At 42.0% G+C, this 20912-nt stretch overlaps 4 protein-coding genes across 7 annotated transcripts in view; 2 read left to right on the top strand and 2 right to left on the bottom strand.

Annotated features, from left to right (window-relative positions):
• Positions 1 to 23: 23 nt before the first annotated feature.
• Positions 24 to 20912, bottom strand: part of Hs3st-A (Heparan sulfate 3-O sulfotransferase-A) — a 29246-nt gene continuing 8357 nt past the window's right edge. Inside the window, exons 1-7 of one of the 4 annotated variants that reach the window (XM_070278497.1) lie at positions 13544 to 13680; positions 10986 to 11818; positions 7204 to 7627; positions 6891 to 7106; positions 3500 to 3939; positions 2983 to 3176; positions 24 to 2602 (exon numbers count right to left, since the gene is read on the bottom strand). In XM_070278497.1, coding sequence (XP_070134598.1) covers positions 2379 to 2602; positions 2983 to 3176; positions 3500 to 3939; positions 6891 to 7106; positions 7204 to 7627; positions 10986 to 11338 — 1851 coding nt within the window. In that variant the 5' untranslated portion in view covers positions 11339 to 11818; positions 13544 to 13680 and the 3' untranslated portion in view covers positions 24 to 2378. Of the gene's footprint in view, positions 2603 to 2982; positions 3177 to 3499; positions 3940 to 3981; positions 4048 to 6890; positions 7107 to 7203; positions 7628 to 10985; positions 11819 to 12185; positions 12326 to 13543; positions 13681 to 20912 lie in introns of those variants that run through there. The other 3 variants (XM_070278496.1, XM_017251355.3, XM_070278498.1) reach the window with 3 other exon arrangements.
• LOC108132103 (very long chain fatty acid elongase F) lies at positions 11814 to 13255 on the top strand. The gene is made up of 3 exons (XM_017251360.3): positions 11814 to 12371; positions 12436 to 12617; positions 12671 to 13255. Exons 1-3 carry the CDS (start codon positions 12308 to 12310, stop codon positions 13226 to 13228), a joined length of 804 nt encoding a protein of 267 aa, XP_017106849.2. The 5' UTR covers positions 11814 to 12307; the 3' UTR covers positions 13229 to 13255.
• LOC108132104 (very long chain fatty acid elongase F) lies at positions 13372 to 14460 on the top strand. Its single transcript, XM_017251361.3, has 2 exons — positions 13372 to 13666; positions 13732 to 14460. The coding sequence occupies exons 1-2, from the start codon at positions 13451 to 13453 to the stop codon at positions 14299 to 14301; spliced, it is 786 nt and encodes a 261-aa protein (XP_017106850.2). The 5' UTR covers positions 13372 to 13450; the 3' UTR covers positions 14302 to 14460.
• Positions 18544 to 19004, bottom strand: LOC108131970 (probable salivary secreted peptide). The gene is made up of 2 exons (XM_017251094.3): positions 18816 to 19004; positions 18544 to 18758 (listed from the first exon to the last, which is right to left on the bottom strand). The coding sequence occupies exons 1-2, from the start codon at positions 19002 to 19004 to the stop codon at positions 18585 to 18587; spliced, it is 363 nt and encodes a 120-aa protein (XP_017106583.2). The 3' UTR covers positions 18544 to 18584.

Raw genomic sequence — 20912 nt, 5'->3', positions numbered from 1 at the left:
TTATTTTCGTTTTTTAATTACATTTATTTATTGCATGCGTAAAATTTCCATAGCTTAAAATGTTGATTTAGTTTCTTTGGTTTTATTACAATTTGTTGAATTTCTATTCGAATTTTTTTTTCGCTTTTCTTGTCCTTTTTGGGGATTGTTTTTAAATACACTTTTGTTATGTACATTGAAAGTTTTGAGTAAGTTGCAAGATTTGAGTTATCCGTAGAGTTAGAGTTAAAGAAATAGAGAGTTGATTTAAGGTACATTATAGTTGTTGAGTTTTGCACGTTCAATTTAATAAGTAGACAATACATCAATAATATCAATATCTCAATATCAATGAAGGATCTAGAGTCGAGTTAAACTTTTGATATGTATTTTGTATGCAATTGGCGTAGTTCGAGTTTCGAGTTCGAGTTTGAGGACAAAATGCAACTACAAATTGCTCTTTTGGATATATATTCATAATAATTATATAATTTCGCGTTACTTTAGTGTAATCTTCTTACTTTTCCATTCTGGATATCGGCTAATATTTAATTTAGTTTTTGTATAAAAATATAAACAAATTAAAAATGTTCGTTGTCTTCTGCTACAATATTCTTGTGGTTTCTGTTCGGTTTTCTAAATTAGAGTCACTGTTAAAAAATTTTGGAATTAAGGAAAAACAATTTGCGGAGGACCTTCAGTCTTGCTTTGACTTTATATTGCTTGGTTAGTTTCAATTCTTATATGGTTCCATTGTCGTTGAGAGATCATCTTGGTGTTCTTGTATATGAGGAGATTCACTGTAAAAATTAGGTTTATACACATTCCATAGTCTATTTTCTGTTTCATAGTTTCTGCGCTGAAGATCCCTAACAAAGGGGGGGAGGTATATGTCATGTATTTATCGAGTGGTAAACCGAAATTGGATGGATCGTCTCGGGGAGCATTAGCCTAGATTAAGTCTGATATGCATACGAAATATTTAAACTTTAGCCAAACAGCTGATAAGTATATACGTGTATATTCAATATTTATCTATAGGTAGAGTTTCCGTAATTGATTAGGGCTTAAAAAACAATCTCGCTTAAAAATGCTTTAAAAAAGTATCTCTGATAAAATTATGATCTAGGGGGTGCAGTATAATTATCTAATAGATATCTCATCTTTGAGTTTAGTTTAGGCAGTGCAGGATTAACCTAGGATATGGCTATATATGTATATTCAACTATAAGTTTGTCTATGACGATTCAGTGACACATCGCGCCCTACAAACTAGGTCAAAATCAAAGTCATTTACAACAAGTTTGATGCTCGACTTAGGCTCTAACAATGGGGCTTAGGTTTTAGGTCCTTGTATATATAATATATAGATATGCTTGTGTATAATTATGAGTTTTTGCCGACATTGCAGCTGATATGTTTCGATTTCATGTTGGTTGGTTGGTTTAGCGCCACCGGATATGTAACGTAAGTTTGAAATATTCGATTCTCGATATTCGAGTTGTATAATTGTGTATATTCTGGAGTAGATATTTATCTGATATGTTTAGTTTCCATGCACACTTTTTATTCAGCCGACTGTTAGTCTAAATACATTTTTAATTGCCTCCAAGTTTAGTATACTTCCCCTCTCCTCTCGACTCTCTCTCTCTCTCTCTGTCGATGAGCATCGCAATCATTTTCAATTTCTCCTAAGCTTACATGCTATAAAATCACATTTAGTTGCTTAATTAATTTTTATGCTCACAGACACTCGAGTTCAACAACACTCACATACACACACACACACACCCACGCATGGAGAGAGAGGAAATAAACATATGTAGAAAAGGTGTAACCTTCGAACATCGTGTAGATATTGCTTTCATTTCGCCCTATATACATATGTCCTGTTCAAACGATATATATATATAAGCGATTTTTGTGTCGCACACACACACACTTTCATGGCCTGCTGCACAGCGAAATGCGTGCAGTTTATTTCACTATTTATTTGTTTGTTTTTTATGCTTTTGTATCCTGCTCCTTGTTCTTGCTTTCCAGCTTCGGCTCCTGCTGGTGTAAAGGCAAATTTACATGTGGCCAGGAGGGGGTAGGGCGGCAGGGCGGGGCGCGGGCAAATAGGAATGCAATTTTTCAATACGCGCGCATAATTGAACTGTCAGACCTGCTCGACTCCGGCCAGGCAGAAATATTGCGCGCCGCCCTGAAAAGTATGCAACGCAAAATGGCTGCCCAGGTCCTGCCCAGGAAAAACTTTCTCACTTTTCCATTTTGCTCTCCCGGTTTCGCCTTGTAATTAAATCGGCTAGCGATTGACCACCATCAGATTTATTGGCTGCCCGCCTGCAGAGGCGTTTCCATTTTTCCGCTTCCTCCGCTTGTAAAGGTCCTGCTTCTTACTCCTCCGGCCAGCCCAGATCCTCGCCCACCAGCTCGTAGAAGCGCTGGTTGTACTCGGCGAAGAACTTGCGCAGCCTGGACACCACCACGGGGTCCACGTGCGGGTGCTTCCGGCCCTTGGTCTCTCTCAGGCACCGATCGCCGTTGTCGTAGCGCAGACAGTAGAACCCCTTCGTCTCGTTAAAGTAAAAGTGCTCGCTCTTTACACGGTGTTCGATACCTGGAAAGGAGTCATTTAAAAATATTAAAATTTATTAATATAAGCTACATATATATACATTCTACATTCTACATCATTCTAGATAAAAGCTTATTCATGAGTCTTATTTATGTAAGACTTCCGTCCACACTGATTTAAAACGGATATTAAATATGTAAAGATATAAGATTTGTTCTATAAAAAGCCCTATCACTTTTCTACTTATATTTCATTATAGGAATTAAATGTAATGTCCCTTAATGGCTTGTAAGCTATTATACAACTAACGCACATACTTTAGCTGCCAAGAGTGTTTAAAACATAAACTACCTATTGTGAAATGAAAAAAATAATACTATAAATGAAAAAAATAATATTGAAATCAATAAATAAATGCATACCCAGAAAAGCCTCGATGCGTTTTAGTTGCGAGACCGGGTCTTCGATCAGGCGATCCCCGTTGACGACCAGGAGCTGCTCGCGCGGAAAGACCTCCAGCCAGCGATGGAGGTGGACGTGGTACATGGAGATGCTGAGCGGTCGATAAGCCTCGTTAACAGTGCCGTTGGGAAATATGGCCAGCTCCTCGAAGGACCTGCAAACGAGGGAGTGAGTGGGTGTGAGTAGAAACAAAGGGTAAGTCCCGTATCGTGAGGGATGGCAAATTGAATGGCCAACAGCTGCAAATGAGCAGCTCCTCCTGGCAGCCCTTCACGACCATGTCAAGCCTTCAGGTCCTTGGCTCCTTTTCGCTCCTTTTCGCTCTGTCAACAAGTGATGCTGCCCCATCGGAGAGAGAGCAGGGTTGACAGAGCGAGAAGGAGTCGCATTTTGGGCAACTTTCATTTGCAGTTTGCATTTCATTTGCATGTCAAGCACTAAAGGATGGTCATGGTGATGGTGGTGTCCTTAACTTACTTGGCTGCCATTTGGGCGGCGCTTGCCAAGGGCGACAGAGTCGTCGTGGTCATGGCAGCTGTCCCTCCTGCTCCTCCTGCTGGCCGCCTGGCCACTGGTCCTGTCTTGGCTTTTGTCTCCTTGGCTCCGGCTCCGCTGCCCCCCAGGAGGGCATTGTCGTACCCACGGGCCGACTGCAGTTTCCCATAAAGCAGCGATTGCGATTGCAATGGCGATGGCATCTTGGCAGCTGCCGCTCCACTGGCGCCAGTGGCTCCTCCTCCGGAGCTCTCCCTGGGACTGGGGTTGGGACTCGCATTCTGGGGCTCGGCCAGGGGCAGGATGGCGGTGGCGGCATGGCTACGCAGCTGCGTGTAGTCGGAAATGGCCCGGGTCACCGGCTCCCGGACAATCAGCAGCAGTTTGATGCTCGCGTTCATGGCCCGCACTCTTTCCGGCACCTGCGAAATGGTACAAGTGGTTGGGTAAAGACTCTCCGAAAGATTATGAAGTGACATTTATGGGCTGTCTTGAAGTAAAATTCTTCCAAGACCGCAAAAGTCTTGAAACTTTGATTGAAAAGATGGAAAGGATAAAGGAGTCTGATAAATAGGTATATATGTTAAAGGACTTTTTAATTAAAAAAGAGCGTTTACTTTAAATATCTTTTAAAAGTTCATTAAATTGTTAAATTTTAAACAGATTTTTAAAAATTTTTCAACTAGAACCTTTTTTAAAATATCCCCCAAATAAATATCGGAATCGGAATAAATCAATGGCCTTTGTTGTCAAATACATTATCGCACTTGCGGCTTCGGTAATAAATTTACCTTTCTATAGCCTTAATAATTTTTAAAGATTTAATCACCTTCATAAAAGAGAAAAAACCAGTAAATAATGAAATGTAAAAATAATAAAAACACAAACTGCAAAAAGGTTGCAACGACAGCTGCAATAACAAAGACGTGGCTTCCATCTAATACAATGCAAATAATAAAATAATAAAACCCGGAATTTTAATTAACTTTTTTAAAGTTTTCACAGATATTTAAATTTCTGATAAATAAAGGTAGTTTTTTTTAACAAAGGAGCGTAAAGTAATATTTTTGTGGTAAACAGAAGCCGAGGGCTCGCAGACTTGGCCATCCAATTAATGGATTTATGCTTCTGGCCGACAATCGATAATAATTGCAAACTCTTGCCACTGCCACATTTTGAGGCAGCTCGAGTCTCCCTTTGTTGGCTTTAATTTACCGTGCTCCGTGCCACGCCCCCTAGCCACCCCACCTCCTCTAGCCTATCCGCCTATCTGCCCCCTGCTGTTGCACTTCCGCAGCAAGTGTGCTGTGAACAATTTAATTAAGCCGGAAAATATTGCCATACAATGTTGGCTGACACCCCGTGACCCCCCTGCTGCCCCCTTGGTGGATGGTGGTGGTGGCGCCTCCGACGGGGTCCTTGAATTTGCCACGTTGTATAAATAGCCTCGCAAATGGGCGAAACGAGCCGAGTAAATAAACTTAATCAATTTCAATAAGAGCCACCAGGCCGTGCAACAAGTTTAAAAGTTTTTCATTCTTATCTTGCTTTTTTATGAATATTATATTATTGGTTTTTTTTTTTGGCTGGCTGGTTGTGCCACCGTGTACTCAACCGTTTCAGAATTATTCACGTTGATGAACCATTTTCAGTTGAAGCGTGCCCCGGGGAGTATGCATTCCGCTGCATATTTAATGCGGCCAAAATGCATTTGAAGCAAATGAAAAGGAGCCCGGAAAATGTCATATCAGAATCAGAATCAGCATCAGAATATATCACAGGCGGGCAGAGGTCCCCGGGGGGCGGAGGAAATTGGGGCTTTAGGTTGAGGCCAAAAGTACGCCGTGGGGAGCTGCATTATTTATGGCCAAAATGGCAGTGGCAGAGGCGAGCTGGCTAATTTGACATTTTGCCGGCGAGTGGGATCCGCCTGAACAGCATTAGTTGATGTTGCATCTGCCACTTGCCACTGCCACTCTGCCCCCCCTGTCACGTCAATAAATATTAATAACAACATTAATGAAGATTTATCTTTCTGGTGCCGGTTGCAGGCTAGACCCCTTTTTTGTGGCATCCTTTTCCATTTGCCGGCTGCGACTCCTCCAAGTGGCTGACAAATTGAAACGCTGCATCAACTGCAGGCAGTTAAAATTGAAATGAAACTGGATAAAATATGAGTCTGTCAGCCAGGAAGCTGCACTCGAAAAAGTTACCTGCAAAATTCTGGGAAAGGACGTTTACGTTTGGGGCTAAAAATGGGGGAAGAACACATTTTACAATATTATTTCTTACATTTTTATTTACATACATATGTAAGTAAAATGTATCGTATTTATACCCGGTACTTTTGTGATTGTCGTAACATCATTTTATAAATTATTCTTAAAGGACGTATCCGAGCTTTAGGTTAAAGGTTAAAATTTAAGAAAACCAACAAAGAAAATATTATTTTTCTTTAATTTGTATATTCATATGTATGTAATGTGTATCGTATTTATACCCAGTACTTGTCGAATTGTAAAAACTACGTAAAAGGAGTAACGGGTATCGTATATATTTTTTATTTCTTTCGTTAATATGATGTTTAAACGAAGCAACTATTTATTTAAACTAAGATTTAAGGCAAGTAAGGTATATTTCTTGTATATTTCAATGAAAAATGTCCATAAGAACTTCAACCATAACCGGAAAACAGCTGATTAATAATATTAGAAACCTATCCAATATATATATTTCTCTCAGAAACAAATCTATACTTAAGAACTCATTTCTCCAATTTCAAAACCATATTTCACAGGGAAAGCCCCAATAACCCCATTTCTCATTTGAATGTTTTTTCTTACATCATTCTTTTTTTGTAATGAAGGATGTCAGGACCAGCCCAACGAGATGCTACAAACTCCCACCTCCCCACCCACATCACTCTGCCGTGTGACACATGCAACTTCCGGCTCGCAGCGAAATTGCATCAGCCCGAAAACCCAATTTTGTGACACTCTGCGGGCAAAGGCAACAACATTCGGCCGGAATGTAGAAACAATAATAAAACCCGGACCCAGAAAGGCAATTCAGTTGGGTGTTAGACGTAGCCGTTTGGCAAATGAATTTGCAAACATTTCCGCTACGGTTCCGACATGGTTACGGAAATTGGCTAGGACATGCTGGCCGGGCTAACGTTTCACTTTAATTTGATAGACGACGGATGGGCATTCATTGGGGAGGGAGGATGAAGGATGGAGTATAGAGCTTGGTGGCTGGAGGATGGACAGTTAATTAATAATTACTATGCCCAAGCAGAATGTGTGTGGAAAAGGCGCAATCTTAATTGCCAATTAGTGATCAAAGGTGAAGTCGAACAGGATGGGAGACTCACCTCCGGGGACACAAAGTAGCTGGGACTCTTCTCGATGGTGATTTGGCCGCGGAAGGAGTGAGGCATCTTCTTGCGGTACCACTCCAGGCCCTTCAGATAGTTCTCGTCGCGATCGAAGAAGTGCACCTCGCCGCCTGCTTTCTGAATCCTGGGATGCAGGTAGAGCATCTCCAGGAGGGCGCGGGTTCCGCACTTTCGCACTCCGATGATGAGAGCCTGTGGTCGGACATAAAACCATTTTTAATCAAATAAATTAAATCCTATTATCTTAAGTGTATGATTTACTCAATAATCGATTGGGAAACCCACTCACCTGTGGCAGCCGACGACTGGTTTTCGGGAAATGCACTCGACTCGAGGGAAAGACCATGGGATGGCTGAGCTGATTCGAACTCTGGACTGGCTTTACGAAAACGGGCTGATGATTGGAAGAGGATGACAGGGGGGATGCGGCAGCTGAGCCGGAGGAGGTCATTATTCCGGCGGACTGCGAGGAGGAGGGAAGGGCCGATGAGGAGGCGGCCAGGGAGAGGCGGTGCCGTTCGTGAACCGCCTGGGCAGCCTGGATGTTGTACACGGCACTGTCGTAGAGGACGTGGAAGGTGAGGAACAGAGAGATCAGCATGACCGTGAGGAAGACAACGGCCAGCTTTGGACGGGACACGCCCACCACCAGGATGCAGTCGGTGGGCGAGGTATCTGGTCCAGCCGGTCGCATGGCCGATTTCGGCAACCATCTGTGAAGAAACGGAAAGAAGAGACAATGACATCGATTAGATTTAGTAGAGAGTGTCCTGTTCCTAAGCTACGGCTTCCGTTTCGGCTAATTAGATTGCCATTTCGACTGTGTCGAGTAATTAACGATATCCTGCTACTCCTGTTCGGCTCCCGCTCCTGCTTCTGCCTCTACTCCTGCGAAATTAGCCAGACGACATGCTCAGGTTCCAGGCCCGCTCAGCCAGCCCCTCGCTTAAGCGAATTCCATTATAAACGCTTCCGTTTAGAACCCAACAAACACGGCCCGAATGGCAGCAGAAGAGCGGCATTATTATGAGCCACCACATTGCAGTGCATGGGTGCCGGCCCCACTAGGCGTATACGTAATATGGCGTATACGTAACGCTGCCTAATGGATGACTTCATTTGCAGCATGCCACAACGGTAGGCGTGGCACAGGTGACAGAGAGAGGCACCTGCCTGCCTCCTGGCACTGGCTAAGTGCATTTTCATAGAGCAGGCAAGGGGTGGGGGCAGCATGGTACGTAGCACAAGATGACTAGGACAGCTGGCAGCAAAGTGTGGCAACTGGTGGCTTACCCTGTCCCTGTCCCAGGCCCCGCCCCTCCCGCCACTTGTGCGAGCTTCGCATGCGACACCTCGTTAAAAGTAACGACACACTGGGCCGCAGGCCCGCAAGGAGTCGAGCACTTCAGTCGACGGCGCCGTTTGTGGCGCACAGTGCAACCTCAAACCAGGACCAGCCGACCGACTTCCTGACATCCTTGCTAGGACCCCCGGCCCTACACCCCTTACCCCCTACCCACTCCTCTAAGTTCCGCATTCCACTTTCCGCCAGTTGTCGACACGCTTTAAGTTCTTTTTATATTCCCAGCTGTTGTTTTTTTCATCGAGTTCCCCCTTAACCTATCCTATGTAGTAAGTCCTACTATATAGGAGGCGGTAGCTGCAGTAAAGGCAGTTTGAAAAATAAAGTGACGAGGTTTTTTTAATATTTACATTTATAAACTATTCTTCAATTCTCAAAACTAGTTTATAAAGTTAAAATCAACAAGTTTACTAAGAACTACAAAGCTTGTTGAATCTTTTGTGAAAAATTGTTTTAAAAAAATCTATAATTAAAAAATAAGTATTTAAAAAACCCTCTTATGTATATAAACCAGATATCTGAAAACTTATATCAAGAGCTAGATTGAAAGTTAATTATAAACGTTAAAAAACAATAAATATTAACAATAAATATTACCAATAAATAACTCTAAAAGACCTATAAAACATGTAATACATAGGATTTGAAATAAATATCAATATCATTTAAATATTTTGTGATTTTACAAATGGGGTTTGAGCTTAAAAGTACAATCTGTACTAAATAAATAATCAAAGCAACTAAAATAAGAAAAAAGCAAACGATATAAATATAAAAATAAATATAATAAATATAAAATAATATAGGAATAAAAATATGGATATTTTCAGAGAAAACAAAAGATTCCTGAAATTAGCTTTAAGAATGGGCACATATCTCTTGGCTTAAAAGTAATTTTATATAAAAGTCTGAATAGAAGAGTTATAAAGCCGATGTATTGCTTATTTGTTAATATTTTCTTGCTCTTAATAACATCTTAAATGTCAAGAAAGAAACCCTATTTCTCAGTGTAAAAGCCGGGCTGCGACTGGCCTCGTTTCACGGCCCACAGGACGACGGGTTGCCACTTGACTGCGATCTGCATAAACGCAGTGCCTGCTCCCCCCTCTTGATTTCCTCAAAGCCCCATACCAACACTCCACTCCACTACACTCCTGTCTGAGACCCTCTCAATACCACCCCCCTCCCGGCTGATACTTTCTAGTCCTTCTGGCCCGACTTAAAGCCAAATCCCCGCCGAGCGCAAAGCTTTAAAGACAGGCTCAGGCTCGCTAATCCTGACAAAACTGGAATAAGTTTCTTTTCCCAGCGCTAAGCATTTGAAACGCTTCATTTGTCCCTGTCTGCGGATTCATTTTTCGCACTTTTCCCACAGATCCTTATCCTCTATACCTTATGCCCTTATCCCTGCCATCCCCAGGACTACGCCTGGGCAAATATTTATAATTTTCTGATTCATTTTCCCCCTGTGCTGCTCCGTTCGAGTATCGAATCGACGAAATGTTGTGTCGTTAAAGTTAATGCAATTTTCATTTGCGTTGTTAAAATGTAAATTTTATTAAACCAGCTAGACGTGCCGGCAATCTCCCAGTCCTGACAGAGTATGACTTGACCTTTTTGCCGGCTGCTGTGTGCTATTGGCCTTCTTATGGGCCACGTGTAGAAGCCATATTGAAGCCAGAGATGGCAAAATAATTTGAATCAACGGGGATGCCTTTTTTATTTAAATAGGATTTGTTTAAAGTAAACTAATCAAACAGTATGTACTAGAGCTGGAGAAGACATCGACGATGTATCGATACATCGATGTTTTCTGAAACTCGAGAAACATCGAAGTTTTAAAACATCGATGTTCGATGTTTCCTCTTTACTCATCACTTCTTGGCTGGTATTTGGTAAGTGCACGAAAAATTATTATCAATTAAATGAAACAAACTTAACAATAAAATTGTTAAGTAATAAACAATAAAAGACTAATCTATAATTAGTCATAAAAAATGACTGGATTTAAATTAATTTTAATTTACTTTTTTATCTTTTTTTTTGTTGAGTAGAACCACTAACCATACAGTTATGGTTAGTGGTAGAACTCGTAGCTGCTTATTATTTTCGTTTCAATTGTTTTTTCATTTTAAGTTTTGCTTTCTATGAAAGACTAGCTTTAAGTTTCATTTTTAATATAAGAGTAGTATTTAAGAGTCATTTTGAATTTTGAAATATTATTAAAGAAAACTATGGATCTCACACAAAGCGTAATTTTTTATAAATAATTTACACTTTCTATTTATTTATTTTTAATAAATAAAAATATTTTAATATGATATGGTGTGAGAACAATTTTTTTAAGTGCACTCTAAGAAAGTTCGATGTATCGCGATACATCGATGTTTTTTTCTGAAAAACATCGAAACATCGATGTAGGTGAACATCGATGATTTTCCAGCTCTAGTATGTACACCTAAGACATGGATATTATTTACATTTTAAATACTTTTAGAGATGAGCAACGCTGTCTAATTAGCTTCAGTACGATCTATCGATAAAAGCTTTAAAGCGATAACAGCTAGATCTGCCTATCGCCATTATTAGAAATAAAGAACTGTTGTGGTAAGACAGTGCAAGATCGTATACTAAAGTTGTATTGTTTTATTCTGAGCTATAAACATCCCCATAGCCCAGGTCCTGGCCGACCTGTTTGCCATACTCACAGGATATCCAGTGGCAATTTGACAGAGCAATCGCGCAATGTCGCCTGATGCTGCTGGTGGTGGTGGTGCTGCTGCTGATGTTGCTGCTGTCTCTGGTGGTATTGCTGTGGGTGGCTGTTGGCCGAGTGGTTGTGCTGACCGTTGCTGCTGTAGTGCTGGTGGTAGTGGTGGTGCGGATGCTGCAGCAACTGCTGGTACTCCGGGTGGTGTTGGTGGGCCTGGTGTTGATGCTGCAGCTGGTGATGTTGCTGCTGGGACTGCTGGTCGTTGCTGCCATTGCTTCCACTGTTGCTGCCGCTGCTGCTTCCACTGCTGCTGCCACTGCTCCCCGCTCTTCTTTTGGCGGCAGTCATCAGTGTGGAGGCGGCTGTACGTTCAATGGGGCCCAAACGATTGCCGCTCTTGGCTGTTGCAGCAACTAATTGGCCAGTGGACGTGGGCCAGCTCGTTGGCAACGCGCAACGTGCAACTGCTGCCGCATGGGGGAGTGGATTTATGGTCCACCCGCCACCCCCGCCGCTGGGACTGGCACTCTTTTGTGCTTTAACCCTTCCCTGGCAACTCTTGAATTTTTGGTCTTTCTGGCTTTAATTAAATTCCAGGCAATACCTTTTGGGGCAATACCTATTCACGTGCTGCCGTCCAGCGGCTGGGTGAGTTATTAAGCCAAACAAAAAGCTGGTTTACCAGCAACAGCTCGGCCTTATTGTAGCTCTTTAATTGGATTTTTGGATCGGGTGGCTCCTGATCTGCCACAGCAACCTATGTTGTTGCCACAAGTTTCGTTAGCCAGCTCCATTCCGACGTGTTTGTAAAAAGTCCGCATCAGACACCTGTAATTGAAAAAGAACACAATTCGTGGTCAAGTTAGTCAAGACTGAGCAGTCGACGGCAATGATTAATTCAAAAAAATTACATCTAATTTGCCTAATGGTTGGCGAAACTTGAATTAAATACAAAACAATTAGTTGGTCTTTAGTTGGCGATAAAAAGAAACAGCAACCACGCGCTAGAATAGTTCATAAGTCAATGGATTGTAATAGAATGTACAACTAAACAAGTGTTCACACTTTGAGCGTTATGGTACTTTTTAAAGAACGGAAACCCAACGTGAAACACTCTTAAACATTGCAGTGCACATTCATTGTATCCCCGAAGTGACCCCTGATCATTCCGAATTTGAATTTCAAACCTACGCACCTCTCTGCCGGAAAAGCTATAACAACAGCATAGCTAATCAGGTGTCCGACGCAAATGGAATACTCGGCAAACGAATTCGAAAATAAAAAGCCGGCCACCAGCCCTGTGAGCAGTAGTAGCATATGGTCTCCGGAATAGCCACCATGAACTCGACAATATTGGATGTGTTTCAACGACAGCCAGCAGGTGGAATCTACATATCGACTTTAATACCCGAAATCTATAGTTTTTTGTTGCTCTCCCTGTAAAGATCCTGTACGACTGCCACTGTTGAGACCTTTGCCGGCCACTCTGATTGTTGCGGTCTATCTGCTGGTGGTGCTGAAGTGGGGCCCCCAATTTATGGCCAGCCGGAAGCCCTACAACGTGAGGAAGGCCATGCTGGTCTACAACTTATTCCAGGTTCTGATGAACCTAACTTTGTTTGTACTGGTAAGTTGGCGCACTCTCTCTTAAGTCATCTTTTGAAACCATACATCTTTAAGGCCTTCTACTACATGTTTGTGAAACAATCGTACGACCTTCGGTGTATGATCCTACCATCGGATCATCCGGACAAGGGAGTCGAACGATTGCTGTCCTACTCCTATTTCATCAATAAGATCCTGGACCTGATGGACACACTGTTCTTCGTGCTGAGAAAGAGCTACAAGCAGATCACCGTGCTCCACGTGTACCACCACGCCCTGATGGTTATGGCCACACCGATCGTGGTTCACTTCTACGGTCCCGGTGGGCAGTACAGCACGATGGGCATCCTCAATGTGTTTGTGCACGCGGTCATGTACGCTTACTACTTCGTGGCCGCCCTCCACCCCCAGATGAAGAACAAGCTGTGGTGGAAGAAGTACATCACCAAGCTGCAGATCGTCCAGTTCGTGATACTCTTCTGTCAGGCCATCCTGACCGTGTGGCTGAATCCCACTTGCAACGTGCCCATGCCCCTGCAGTATCTCCAGGTGGCGGTGTCGTCCTCTATGATGGCCATGTTTGGCAACTTCTACTACCAGACCTATGTGAAAGTCAAGAGCAAGCCGGAATGAGCAATAAACTGTAGACGATTCTCTTAATTTCGTTTAGAATTTAGAACGCGATCGCGGTTTCTCTTTGGGCGATCGCTAAAAAACTGGGTCAGACACTGCGGTTCAAAAAACTGAATAATACATTACTCGGATCGGACTTTTTAATTGCAGTGCCGTGGGCTACTTTCCCAAAAACAGTCGTAACGGATCCCTTGGACGACACACACCCCGACGCCAGCAGACATGCTCAACTTTTTACATATTCCCCAGGCCGATCCCGACCCGATACCCCTGGCGGGCTCACCCTGGCCCATCGTGACCATCGTCGTGGGGTACCTGCTGTTCGTCTTCAAGCTGGGGAGGGTGTTCATGAAGAACCGCCAGCCCTACGACTTGAGAAAGGTCCTGCTGGTCTACAACCTCTTTCAGGTGGCCTACAACGCGATATACTTCATTGTGGTAAGTAGGACAACCTCATTGGAGCTGACCGAGTGGAGTTATTTGTATTTTTTGTGTCAAACCAGATAGCCTACTACCTGGGCTACCGGGGCATCTGCAACCTGAAGTGCATCGAGAGCTTCCCCCAAGGCCACGAACACAAGACCCTGGAGCGGACCATGCACTTTGCCTACATCTTCAACAAGGTCATCGATCTGATGGACACCGTGTTCTTCGTCCTGCGGAAGAGCTACAAGCAGATCACCTTCCTGCACGTCTACCACCACGTCTTCATGGTCATGGGCGGCTATGTCCTGAGCAGGCTCTACGGCACCGGGGGCCACTTCAACGCCCTGGCGTTCCTCAACACCTTCGTCCACGTGGTTATGTACTTCTACTACTTCCTGTCCTCGCAGTACCCCGGCGTGAAGGCGAGCATCTGGTGGAAGAAGTACATAACCCTGGTCCAGCTGGCCCAGTTCGTGATCCTGCTGACCTACACAGCCTACGTGCGGTTCTTCTCACCGAACTGCGGTGTCCCGCGCCCCATTCTCTACATAAACATGCTCCAAGGACTCGTCTTCATCTACCTGTTCGGAAAGTTTTATGTTCGGGCGTACATGCGGCCAGCAAAGCCCCAATCCAAGGCCCAGTAATTGCCTATTTTTCTCTATTTTAAATTGAAATTGTTCGTTTTTCTAGCCAAATTAAAATGCGCATTCGTAATCACCCGGTCTGCGCATGCAACTCGGGTGTCGAGTGGAAAAAAGTGAAATAGTTGGACCTTGTACTCTAATACTCGTTAAATAAACCGAATAAGTAAAAGCTAAAAGCTCGTAGTATTATTTCCCATTTCAGACATAAATTTATTCCCAAGCATAGTAATCATATTCTCGATTCAAAGTCAAGGCCTTTGCGGACTGACCCTCCGAAAAATTCCACCCTGCGGAGAATAAAAGCAGCTCCAACAAAGCAAATCAATAGAATAGAATAAAATTATAGTATGTATCGCAAAGAAAGACGGGTAAGTAGACACCCTAATTTGTGTGAGTTTTTCAAAAAGTGTCATTAGGTAGATAGCACCAGTCTTGCCCAGAACTCGGGTGTATCGGATCGAGTACAAAAATTCAATTAGTATAATTAGACATCCTGCGACCGATATCTATATTCTCCTCACATCCATTTAGTGACTTTGTACAAAAACTGCTAATCAACTCCGAAGGACGCAGAACCTGTGACTATACCTCCAAAAAAAACACAGCTTAAAGAGTGTGGAAACTGCACGCCGGAAAAACATCTCCGAGCAATCAAGTGCACTCTCCGCTTTTATCCTTTTGGTTTTGCAACCGTTTTTGCTCGTTTGTCCTGGAAAGGCTCAGCTTTGCTTTGATAAGCATAAGAAATCGAGGCAGGCGGAGGAAACTAACCATGTGAGTATGTTTTTCTTCCTCCCGCCACGAAAGACTGCACATAACAAGCTTCTATCCTATCCCGTTTATGCTATTCCTTGCCAACTGATAGGAAAACCGGAGGCACTGCAGCCGTGGCCAAAGTCTGTTGCTCGAGTCAACCCGAAGACGTTTACGTGCAACAAGACTACACAGAGACCAAACTATTTCACAGAACGAGGTAAAAGGAACACTTTGCAAGTGGATAGAGTAAATTGTAGCCATTTAAAATTTGTATAAAGTCTTTCATAGGTTGTTTCTGGTAGGTGAAGCATACGTAGCCTTTCTCAAAGTGATTTGATTGCTTTGGCTCTCTCTGGGGTAATTAAATGTTTTCCTATAATGGGTTAAAAATGTTTTGAGAAACGCCTCTAGTTGTTAAAGACTCTTAGATCGATATGTTGTTAAATACTGATGAAATACTAAGGACATACTGGGAACCAACGGACGGACAACCGGACAAGAAGACCTACAGACACACAAGCGGACAGTCATACAACGAAAAGGACACCATTTTCTTTTAAATAAAAATTAAAAACAATATTATTCGTTTCAAACTTAGCCCCAATTTTTTGCAGTTCTTTCTGTATCCTGGTATACTGCATATAATACCTTCAAGATTCAGTTGCTGCAATTGTATTTACTGGCATGGAGGGATATAACGAAAACGAAAAACAATTGCCGCAAATATGGCAAATGGCAATTGAAAAACAAAAGTCCCTGGTGATACATACGAGACCAGAAATCCGGTCTCTCCAGCTACTTTCACACTTTCTTTTCACGCAGCCAAACACAAAAGGCTAAAATGGCAACAAGGACGTGGCAAAATGAAAGAAGTGGCAGGACGCAGGATGCAGGACGAAAAAATGCACTAAATTGGCTGTGAAATGAACGAGGCACAAGGAAAGCAAAGGCAAGACAAGGCGATGTCCTTTAGCGCCATTGAAAGGATAAACTCACACACAGGCCAATCTGAGGTCAACACTTTGCTTTGTGTGTGCGACAAAGTCAAATGGAAATCTGCATAAGACCCTCCAGTTGCAATGGCACACAAAGCCAAAGGATTGACAGGGTCCTTGAGATGTTTCCAGTCAAATTCACAGGGACACGCGATTAAAAAGATACTCAATACCGGATTCAATAGCATAAATTAAAGGCACTGGAAATAATGCCATACATTGTAAGTTTAAATTTCAATCATATTTAATTTTTTAGATTTTGTTTAATAAAAATATGAGTTTGAAGGACTTCATAAATTTTATAAGTAATGATTTTCTTTTTTAGTTTTAAATCTTACATTTTCTTCTGTTTTATATTTAGATGAATATTCTTCAGATTAATAATCTTATGTGGTAAAGTCTTAGAATGCGTTAAAAAAAAACAACTGATAATAATCATTTCAATGTTACAAATATTTCTTTTGTTACATGAAATAAAAAGGGAGAAGTATCTGTGTATTGAGTAAACGAGAAGTCAACAAAGGCCTATCCAAAATCAAGTGACTAGACTCTAATCACTGGAGTAACCATCCTTAGACTAAAAATACTTTTTAAAAATAATTTGTATCCTCCAATAGTTTTTTAGTCTTTGTTTTATTAAATTTTTTCCTCCCCGCGCATTCATTTTGTTGCCAATGTAGGTGGACTAAACTGAAACAAAAGAAGTACCTAAAATTTCCATATGTATAAATTATCATTTATTTTATGGTATGTTTCCTGAAACATAAGTTTGGGTTTGTTCTATTCTTAACTTAGTAATCTTTGAGTCTTTTTTAAGTCTTAGTGTTCCTGTGCAAACCAACAGAGAATCAAACCACTAACATTTTTTACGTTACCAAAATAAAAGTATCGGCAGAGGTATCGGGTATCTTATATTATCCGGAAGCACAATATTAACCTTTTCTGACCAAGAGCCTACACCGCCCTTAGATCAAAAATATGTAATTGTATATAGATAAGAAATATATGTCCTTTTAGACGTTTTAGTTTTCCTTTTACCCCTTTATATTTCTGCTTTGCCGTGCATATTACGAATGTCAGTATGCAAATGCAATTTGTTCAATTAACAATGCAAACTTCAAGCCCAGTGAGCACACAACGCACAAAAGACACATATTAAAGATATCAGAAATTATATGGCAAAAAGTAATTGGGTTAGGGATAGGTCGAGGGCGAGGGCTAGGGGGAGAGAGAAGGGACAGTGAAATTCCACAGGGAGCTGACCTGACCGGCCCGGCCCGGCCCGGCTTGCCAGTCTAGCTGTGTAGCCTGGCAACTTTCCCATAATTTACACTTTATCGAACGATAACAAACAACCTGCATAATGTATGGCTCGCTCGGTTGGCCCAACCCCACCCGGACTACCCGGCACACCTGGTGGGAGGGTGGAGATCCTGGGATGCAAAGCTTTGGCATTGACTGGCGTTTGAGGTCACAGGAGGGCCCTGCGTACAGAGCTACCATCCCCGACCCTCTCTTCAGTTTCAAACGCTTCTGGTATGCAAAATGCCCGTCAATCAGAAATGCCACAACTGCAACTCGTCGGTGCACACCTTTTGGCCAAAAGCAAAATCAGCAGTGTATGTGGTAGTGTGTGTGTTAACCCACATTTGGCCAGGTTACTTGGAAGTAAGAGCCACGACGATGACTCCGAGGATGAGGACGAAGATGACGACAAACCATTTGCATTCGAAACCCATAAAGGATACGACCCGTTCAAGATCGTTTGGGGAATATGGTATAATAAAATTTTAATTCGTTGCGATTGATGAAGATGGAGAAAGACTTTCACCCTCGCCGGCTGATATTCCAATACATTACATTTTACAAGCCCCCAACCGACCCGGCTAATTTACATAAACCATATCCTATGTAGAATGTGTGTTTGAATATGCCATTGATTGGATTTGTTTGACTTTTGCACTGGCTGATGGCATCAAGGATGGGCGGCAGGATGGGATTTTTTTGGAGTGGGAGCCAGAAGGGGGCTGTGGCCTAAGTGCCCGACATTTGCTAAATGGCAAAGGGCTACGTTTCACAGGCTTGTGCCGGGCTATATTCTCCCCATTTGCCCGACCGAAAATTGCACTTGGCTCGTTAGTCTGAATGGTCGGGTAATTACGAGCCATGGCCCCCCCACAACTCATCATCATCGGGCCTTTATAACCTTCAAAGTTCGGCCAACAAAAAATAAGGCAGCGAACTGTTGCCGCTTTAATGCCCATGATTTTGAACCAAAAACACCACTCCAAACGGGCGGCTTTAAATCCTCAATTAAATTATATGGCCAGCCCCAGATCAATCAGCAAACTGCAAATTAGTTTCAGTTCATTTGGTCTGTGTCAATTGTAAACCCACTACCCACTGTCCACTCTCCACATAAATACACAAATATCAGTGTGTGGCCAGTACAAATATGTACTGGGACATAAATAAATTAGCAATCAGAGTGTGCGGATAAATACACGGAAAAGTATAATTAATATGCCAGGATTAAATGGCGTAAACATCCACAATGAAGCTAAATCCTTTGTTTCGTTGACTCTTGAAATGGATCTTGACGAAGTCGCTCTGGGGCCCACCTGCCGTCAAATAGGCATAGCCACCTAGGCCTTCCCTCACCTGATCAGTAATCACAATTTGTGTGATGGTTCTGGCCAGCTTTGGCTTTAAAATAAATTTTAAAATTATTATTAAATATGACTTTTAAAAGAGTCAACCTACGTTTTGGGAAAACACAAAGTCCCTGGTAACCACTCGCAAGAACTTTGACTTCTCCGTGATAATCTCGCGTCGCACGTGCATGTCCCGGAAGGCTCGGGCTCCCCAAGTAACACTGTGGCTGGGACCTCGCCCATCTGCCTTCACGTAGGCGGCTAGTGATACCACTGCCAATACTATCCACAATTTCATTTTGGAAAATAGGTCCGTAAACGAAAAAATAAAGCTTTTATACCTAGAACCCCAGAAACATGTCTTTTGTTCAGAGACAGCTGCAAACTCAATAGTGAGTGAATCACTGCGGCTTTCAATATTTAATAATAGGATTTAGTAAAAAGAATAAATGTGATTTTTTAGCGATTTTAAAGGGGGTTTTATTTCAGTTAAATATGCTAGTTTCCCGTTGAAGACCAACATTAACAAAGTGTCTTCAAAGGGTAACTACTCTTGAACATAAAATGAGATTTCCGATACTTTTTAAAGTATCTTTTTCTTTAAAATATATTGAAGCTTAAGCCAGGATGGCTATAAAATATCCATACACATAGTTAATGCATAGTTAATATCCAAGCTGTTAAGTTAGTGTAATGCTTATATAATCCACTGAACACTAATTCCGTTTAATAAAATATTGTTTGATTGTCACACAAACCATTTAGAGAAACAAAAAAAATATAAATAAAAAAGTCATAATTAAGTGAATAATTGACTTCCTAACGACCAATACTAATTAAATTAAATATTCAGCGCTCTCATAAAAAACGATTGTGGGTAGTCATTAACCTAGAAGTCTCTATTATTCCCATTCCAATTGTAGTTTTGTGTTTATCTGCTTTAATTATTACCACAACTATTTATAATTAAAAAATAAATTATACAGGATTAGAGGTTTGCCGGATGGTTGCAAAAAATTAACTAAAATAAAGTGTTTTAATTGTCAATTTTAATTACAAGGACAACCAACTATTTCTATATTTTTTTATGGAAATAGAAAGCCATAAAGAATTCTCTACTCTTTATTTATAATGAAGGAGCTTTGAAAAAATGGCCAAACATAAATTCAGAATTTTATGGCCTGACAATAAAGCAAAGAAGAACCCTTTTTGGGGAAAGGCACCCCACCTTTCAACGCCCCCCGAAAAGCATCTGAGAGAGCTCCCCGAGCGGAAATACTTTTGCAAAGATTTCTGAGGGCCCCGTGGATACCAGAGACTTGAGACTCGAAGACTCGAGACTTTTGTTTCTGGCCCGGTTTCTGTTTCTGTTGTTGTGGTTGGCTGCTTTAAATACCGCTGTGTGGGTGTCTGGTTTCGCTTTTTTTGTAAGCCGCACCAGCAGCAGCGGCGGAGCTTTAAGGCAAATATTTATTTAATTTTAACATCAGCACCCCCTCATCCCATCCGCCGTGCCTTGTGGTCCGCTGCACAGATCCAATTTACTCAAGTACAAAGACCCTGTCGCGTATATTGTTGAAATTTTATTGTGCAAACATGAGAATGTCTCTATGCCGGGCCGGTTGTGGGCTGTGGGTTGCTGGGTGGGTGGGCGAGTGTGTTTTATGGTTGCCACGTTGGTTTTTCTCATTTATGCGAACAAACAAACAAACGCATAACGGCACACCACACCACACCAACACCAACAACAAAAACAAACGGCAAATGGCAGTAACACAAACAAAATGGCCGAGGAAACCGTTGTTAAGTGTCTCTTATAGCTGCGTTTGATATTGCCTTTATATCTATGTATTGGTAAGTGTGAGTCGGTGTGTGCTAGGTGGCTCTGCATTAGTGTGTGTGCTAGGGGTCCATGTGCTTACCGCAAAAAATGCAAATAAAAACCGATTCGTTGGCAAACAAATCAGCAAAACGAAATTTAGGTGGACAATAAAGTTCAGCAGCTGCGGGGCTCCATGCGGTGTGATGTGGTATGTTGTGGTACGGTGTGGCATGGTGCGGCACAAAAAAGAGGATCACAAATAGGCAAAAACCATAAGTATTTCTAACATTTCTAACGAAATGAAGTTGAAATACAAGTTGAAATGAAAATACAGTTGCTACCAAAATATAAAATATTATACGAATTTGTCTTTAAAAACTAGAC

The sequence above is a fragment of the Drosophila bipectinata genome, chromosome 2R (genome assembly GCF_030179905.1).
Source record: "Drosophila bipectinata strain 14024-0381.07 chromosome 2R, DbipHiC1v2, whole genome shotgun sequence".
NCBI classification, from domain to species: Eukaryota; Metazoa; Arthropoda; class Insecta; order Diptera; family Drosophilidae; genus Drosophila; species Drosophila bipectinata.
This window is presented reverse-complemented; position numbering and strand designations above follow the sequence as displayed.

What these genes read in the sequence shown, in the direction of transcription:
- LOC108132103 (XM_017251360.3), top strand. Translation starts at nt 12,308, where the DNA reads ATGGTCTCCGGAATAGCCACCATGAACTCGACAATATTGGATGTGTTT. An exon ending in GTTTCAACGACAGCCAGCAG is followed by an intron (nt 12,372 to 12,435) that starts GTGGAATCTACA and finishes CTCCCTGTAAAG; the next exon opens with ATCCTGTACGACTGCCACTG. An exon ending in ACCTAACTTTGTTTGTACTG is followed by an intron (nt 12,618 to 12,670) that starts GTAAGTTGGCGC and finishes TACATCTTTAAG; the next exon opens with GCCTTCTACTACATGTTTGT.
- LOC108132104 (XM_017251361.3), top strand. Translation starts at nt 13,451, where the DNA reads ATGCTCAACTTTTTACATATTCCCCAGGCCGATCCCGACCCGATACCC. An exon ending in ACGCGATATACTTCATTGTG is followed by an intron (nt 13,667 to 13,731) that starts GTAAGTAGGACA and finishes GTGTCAAACCAG; the next exon opens with ATAGCCTACTACCTGGGCTA.
- LOC108131970 (XM_017251094.3), bottom strand. Translation starts at nt 19,004, where the DNA reads ATGAAATTGTGGATAGTATTGGCAGTGGTATCACTAGCCGCCTACGTG. An exon ending in ACTTTGTGTTTTCCCAAAAC is followed by an intron (nt 18,759 to 18,815) that starts GTAGGTTGACTC and finishes TTTATTTTAAAG; the next exon opens with CCAAAGCTGGCCAGAACCAT.